Raw genomic sequence first — 6,723 nt, forward strand, 5'->3', positions numbered from 1 at the left:
GAAATTTTTATTTTCCACACCCGGCGATAAATAGTCGAAGTTTCGTACGTGACAACCTATAATGGGCTCGCCCATTTTTCTTTATTTATGTGTTTTACTTCTATTTTTGTTCTCTTTCCCGTGTCTCTTTTTCCCTTCCAAGTTTATTTTTCTTTTAGAATTTATTTCATAAATAAAAAATTCTCAATAAACTTTGAAAATTAAAGAATTTTTTTGGAAAATTTTTAGAATTCCGAAATTTTGTTTCAGTTTGAAAAATATTCGAAACATGCAAAAAAATTCCGTTTTCTCATTTTTTGTCAAAATTGTTTGAGAATTCTAAAAAGAAGATGGCATTTCAGAAAATGCTCTAGATTCAAAAAGTATTCTTGTTTTAGTGAAATTTTCACAATTAAAAATAATGTTCATGTATAAAAGATAGATATTTTTTAAAAATCTTATGAATTATCAATACATGTTCCCTTTTTAAAAAATGTTCATAAATTCAAACAATGTTCATGTTTTTATAAAAAAAATTGGTATTTTCAGAAACTGTTTGTGAATTTTATAAGATGTTCCCTTTCATATTTTGTTCGCGTTTTTCCAAAAGTGTACATAATTTTTGAAAAACTATTCAAGATTTAAAAAATTCTTCATGTTTCCGAGAATGTTTAGAAAGTTCATACCTTAAAATCCTCTTAATTGATAGGATTGAAGGGCCTTCTCTGGCATACGTTGACGTAACAAAACTCTTAAATGCACTCAATCAATGAATGGGAACATAGTGGATGGATTCCTTCACACGCGGCCAAACCGAGAAGCTAAGGGCCTGTTTGGTTCCGAGCCCAAATTTGCCATGCCTAAGCTTTAGTCATGGCACAACATCTTAGGCATGTGTTTTGTTCATTACTACACTTATGGCTTCTGACACTTCTCTAGTTATATGATCCACATGTCATAGGCTTAATTTTTTTTGCCAAATCTTGCCACACTTGTGGTGGCCATTTTGTTAGCCACACTTTTTGTGGCAGCCATACTTTGTCTATGGTTAGTTGTGGCAAAATTAGTCACGAACTAAACATGCCATAAATGTTCTTTTTTTGTGTGCTCACCGAGTTTTACTTGTGCATATAATTCTCACTGACTTTAAATGCATACTATTTTATCTCCAGTTGCAACACACGGGCATATGTGTTAGTAAGTCCCTATATGTAATTTCCCTGATGACATGGGAACCACTCCCACGATGCGGAAGATTTCCACCTATCCCGTTGGCTATTTGTCAACAGTGGGAGGTAAACCCAGGGAACACCATATCATTAACAAGTAATTTGAAATACACATCAATCATAACAGCTATCCAGCGGCACCCATTTCAGAACGACATTATTTTCATCGCAAGCTTTCTGACAAACACACATAAATGTCAGTTTCTCATCAGCAGGCTACTCAAGAAAAGTAACCACATTGGAATAAATGCAAGCATACAATTGTCCATGCACGTCTCCAATACACTCCGAGACATACAAATTATTAGATCCGGATTAACTGAAACTAAAATATTCAACAGATTAAAACTTAGATAAAACTAACCGTGGCTCAGAACATAGGATAGGAGGTGCTCAAAGAAAAAAAAAATGAGGTGCATACGACACTAGCTGGCTAGAACTTGGAATACACCATGCTCTCAAACTTGGCATACAACAAACGCTTGAACTCCTTGAGAATTGAAGCCTCTATACACATGACTAGGCGTATGCTGCCATCCCCATGCGCGCTGTCAATCAGGTGCACATAGCCTCCGCGGTTTGATTCAGCACGCAACATAGCCAATGGCTTTCCCCAACTGAAATCCACATCATACACCGGCATGCCAAGCCAACTAACCACTCTCATATCTGTCGCTGGCAAACTGCCTGTAGCAGGGCGGTTGTCCGTCTTTGCTAGCTCGAGGTAGTCGACTGCAGAATGCACTAGCTCATCGTCCACCCGGCTGAGGCTGTCTCTAATCCGGCGCACTATGTAGGCCAGGTCACCTGAGGCGATGCCCCGTGCTTCGTTGGCAACACTTACGTATGTTATCGCGTTGCCGAAGTAGCCGTCCGGAAGAGGCGGCGTCATACTGCGCCGAACATTGGCCGGGAACACGAGGCGCGTCGTGCAGTTCGGCGGTAGCCGCCGGGCTAAACACATGCACTGCCACATGTGGGCACTCACGACACTAAAGGTGCTCATGTCGCCACCGCAGATGCGCTTGAGAGTGGAAACTTGGCCCTTGCCAAGGGTGAAAACCTCGTTCACAACTGGCCCCGACAGCTGCGACATGTTTACCTTGAGGCAAAAAAGGGAGAGGGTGTCGGGATGAACAAAGGGTGGGTTGCGCGCAAACAAGAGGTTGCGGTCGTGGTAGGGGGTCTTCACCACAGCCCAGTCGCCCTCCCTGGAGAAAGCAGACCATGTCTGGAAGAAGTGGAACGCGGCAGTGCCATCCATAGCGCCATGGTGCACTGCCGTCCCTAAGGCCACCCCACCACACTTCAAGAATGTCACCTACATATATGAATTTGTGGCACATATTACTTGCTTGTTACTATATGTTTGCACTATAATAGTGAGTTTGTTAAACAGAAAGACAAAAAGAAACCTACTCCCACCGTTCTAAACTAATTGAAGTTCTTTTGTCCCAACTCAAACTTTTTTAAGTTTGACCAAGTCAGTAGTATAATAGATCAACATGTAGAACACCAAATTAGTTTCAATAGATTAATCATACAATACATTTTCATACTATATATATGCTTCAAGCTATCACCAAATTTGATATGAACATGTTTTTCTATATACTTGATTAAAATTTAAAAAACTGACTTAGGACAAAACCAAAACTTCAAATCACTTGGAACAGAGGAAGTGGCCAATTAAGAAGAAATGAGACATACCTGAGTGCTGCACACGATGTCCTCTGAGTCGTCGGTGTGGGGAACAAACAACCCCCTTAACCTTGGTGATGGCTTGAACTCGCTAAAGTCATCAACGGTGAGGTGACAGTGAGCCACGAGGAAGGGCATGCCCTCGCCGTTGCAGTCAATCTCTAACCTGCCGTCGGCGTCGGCCCTGAGGCGGCCGGCCATGGGGTAGAAGGGCACGAGGGCCTTGCCCAGTGCTGTCTTCAACCTAGCCACGTCGAAGAAGTCGTCGACGGAACATCGGCGGCGATAGAAGTGGACGAGTGGGGTGTAGCCTCTGTTGGCTAGCATGAGGAGGTCGAGTGGTGACAGCCGCAGTGCTTTTCGCGGCGTGTCCGTGGCCGGTGTTACAAAGCAGGACTCTACCACCTGCACTTCCTCCTCACCGGCCATTCCGCAGTAGCTGTTTCTCCTTCTTGCTTTCGATGTCCCGTTCTCTTTCTTTCTTCTAGTGCTAGCTAGTTCGTTAGACATGGGCACTGAGCATCAATTATTTAAAGAGAAGGATCGCATTTCAAAAGCAGCAATTATTTAAAAGCATCTTTCTTTTGACATATGATCAGAATCAACCAGGACCAGACAATTAAAGGTAGTAAATAGAAGTTTATGGAGACATTCATGGTGATATGGAATCCTATCGTTTTCTTTACCCACAGCTGTAGTACGGTACCATGATGCTGTCTCCCATTGATGGAAATCAAAAGACATTGGTGGCCCATCTCCATTGTCAACCACTGCTACTTCAGTGTCTCGGTTAACTTACGATTAATAAGCATACCCCCCGCCCCCCACACACACACACACAAAAAAAAAATTATAGTAACATGCATATGTTAGTCTACTCCCTCCGTCCAGTGAAAAGTGTATGTTTGACTTTAAAATTTGTCCATAAAAAAATATACATTTATCTTCCCAATACACATTAAAGTAGAAAAAAATTGCTTCTCTGTCATCACACGGTAATCAAGAACAATAGGTTTCTACACATGGTCTCTTTAATTTTTTCATGCACTTAGGTCATTGGGGCTAGGATAATTCAAAATGAGAGAGATGGCGGCTTGCATCTTTCCAATGCATTTTTGATTCCACTCCATAATTTGTCCTAAAATTTCTATATGTACACTTTTCACCGGACGGAGGGAGTATGATACTACCTCAATAGTGAGGAGTAAGGCTGGTCATAATGGGGTATCATAAGTGGTATCATAGATCCTGAATTTCCGAGGATACTGCCCTAGAAATGCGGCAAATGTCCCGAATATGGCAAGCGTGGGCTCCGAGAAAGGCCGGGACCTTGCATGCGCTTTTGGATTGTTCTCCGTTGAACCAAGAGAGAGCATCGATGAAAATGGAGGAACGGGCAGCATTCATTGCGCAAACCGGACATGTTACCTCAAGGTAGCTAGATCCAAACCATGCACCCCCGCCGTCTAGACCCACATGGTGCACCACTGAGACACTAGACCCACATCACTTACGCCGGCCCCCAAGCCAACCATTCCCCATGTAGACTCATATGCGGCACCCCGCAAAATAGCTTAGCACAAGACTTCCACCCCGATTTCCACAACATGCACCACTACACGTAAGTGTTCAAAAAATGGACTATCACATTATCAACATTTTTTTGCCAAAACAAGTAAGTTGTTTTTAAATTGCTTGAAAATAGCAAGGTTTCTGTTAAATTATAATTTCATTAATTACACATTACAACGTGCATTTGTTGTCCCTCAAAAAGGGGTGCATTCCTTTTTGTAAACCCACAAAATTACTTCCTTTCCCTTAAAAAAAACGAATCCTTCTTCACCCTCTCACGATCATGTTCACGGTGGCCTCGCCCTATAATCTAGGAGTGGTCGTTCCAATCTCCCCACGGGGGACAACTTCCATGCACTATCTATCTTGGTTGGTTGCAACCATCTCGCCATCACGGTTTTTTATGGGAAAATCACATTCTTTTGTTTTTCCTTCCAAAGATATGTGGCGAAAAAACATGGAACAAAAATTGTAGAAGGCATGGTGGGATACATGCACATGTTGTCTTTTTGTACTACAAGTGCACTTGTTGGCAAGTTGCATGTGCACGTGTCATGTTTCATATTTTTATTGAAAATTATGTTGTACACCTTTACATAGACGCATGAATTATTGTTTTTGTATGTTAATAATTCCTAAATATTGAAATTTAGCATGCACATAACACATGGTTTCCAAGCTTCGTCAGCGACCGCTTGGATTCGTGTGGTATATGCCCACTGTCTGGTATTGGGCAGGGGAATGTGGATCCATGCGATGCCATGCGTTTCATCTGGACCCATGTCATGCACCCCCAACCAATCGGGCCGACATCATGTGCCGCTAGGCTTCTCGATCCTAACCATGCGCTTGTGTCCATCATTTTGGCTGGCACTAGTAAGTGACGTCGTATCTCGGTGTGCAATATGTGTAGTCGCGTGTTGCTTTGACATACCTGAAATGCCGAGGGAAGGGACTCGTGTCGGAGGTCCAACGAACCGAGGAGGGGTCAATAATGGATGGATGGTGTGGGTGAACCTGGCAAACGGTTCACGGTTTGAGTGAAGCTGGCTAGGTGTGCATGGCTGGGTGCTAGATGGCTAATGAGTGCGCATGCGTCTTGTGTACATTGTCAAGGTTCACCGGTGAGTGTCTACTTGGCCACGCGTGCATGCATGGTGTGGGTCCAGTTGGTGTGTGGCGCACGGGACGAGCCTTGGTTGCTAGGGTCCACATCTTGCGGCATAGAGTTCTGAAGCAGATGAAGGGGCAGGCCCAGCACACCATTCATAGGCCAGACTCGTTTCCTCTCAACGGACAATGGCTCCGAGGCGGCCCTTCTCTTTGGTGGCACATGGCCCATATATATGGACCAAAGAGCTTAGCATGTGATTGTTACCCCATTCCCTGCTATGATTTCATGTGGCCGCGGTATAGATCGTGAATTCCCGATGATACTACCCTAGAAATGCGGCAACTGTCCCGAATATGGCACACGGGACCCAAGAAAGGCCGGGACCTAGCATGCGCGTTCGGATTGTTAGACTCATATGTCGCACACCACAAGATAGAATTAGCACAAGATTTCCACCCCGATTCACCAGGTTACTACCTTGTGCACCCCTAGCCAGCATGATACACTGCATGCACCTAGAGCCACCTGAGCCCACAACATGCACCACTACACGTACGTGTCCACAAAACGAACTAACCCATAATCAACTTTTTTTTGCCAAAACAATTTATTTATTTTTATAATGGCTTGAAAATAGCAAAGTTTCTGTTAAATAATAATTTCCTTTATTACAATAAGGTCCATTTTGTAACCACACAAAATTCCTACCTTCCCTCGAAAAAAAGATTTCTTCTCTCACGATCACGATGGCCTCACCCTATAATCTAGGAGTCGATCCAATCTCCCCACGGGGGCCAAGTTGCACGCAGTAGATATTTTTGGTTGGTTGCAAATTTCTCTCCAAAACGGTTTATTATGAGAAAATCACATTATATATTTTTTACTTCCAAAGACATGTGGCGACAAATGCATGGAACAAAATCGTAGGAGGCACGGTTGGATACGTGCACATGCTGTCTTTTTCTACTACAACTGGACCTGTTGGCAAATTGCATGTGCACGTGTCATGTTTCAATTTATCTTGAAATTTATGTTGTACACATTTACATAGGCGATCAAATTGTTGTTTTCATATGTTAATAATCCCTACATATTGACCACGTGACACATGTGGTAAGCAATCCAAAC

General features: G+C 43.1%; 1 protein-coding gene across 1 annotated transcript; it reads right to left on the reverse strand.

The window, feature by feature from the left end:
- Positions 1-1,425: 1,425 nt before the first annotated feature.
- LOC125516160 (hydroxycinnamoyltransferase) lies at positions 1,426-3,408 on the reverse strand. Its single transcript, XM_048681643.2, has 2 exons — positions 2,919-3,408; positions 1,426-2,529 (listed from the first exon to the last, which is right to left on the reverse strand). The coding sequence occupies exons 1-2, from the start codon at positions 3,336-3,338 to the stop codon at positions 1,642-1,644; spliced, it is 1,308 nt and encodes a 435-aa protein (XP_048537600.1). The 5' UTR covers positions 3,339-3,408; the 3' UTR covers positions 1,426-1,641.
- Positions 3,409-6,723: the final 3,315 nt, after the last annotated feature.

Source organism: Triticum urartu, chromosome 6A, assembly GCF_056163025.1.
Source record: "Triticum urartu cultivar PI428250 chromosome 6A, HENAU_Tu73, whole genome shotgun sequence".
NCBI classification, from domain to species: domain Eukaryota; kingdom Viridiplantae; phylum Streptophyta; class Magnoliopsida; order Poales; family Poaceae; genus Triticum; species Triticum urartu.

What these genes read in the sequence shown, in the direction of transcription:
- LOC125516160 (XM_048681643.2), bottom strand. Translation starts at nt 3,338, where the DNA reads ATGGCCGGTGAGGAGGAAGTGCAGGTGGTAGAGTCCTGCTTTGTAACA. An exon ending in ACATCGTGTGCAGCACTCAG is followed by an intron (nt 2,530 to 2,918) that starts GTATGTCTCATT and finishes TCATATATGTAG; the next exon opens with GTGACATTCTTGAAGTGTGG.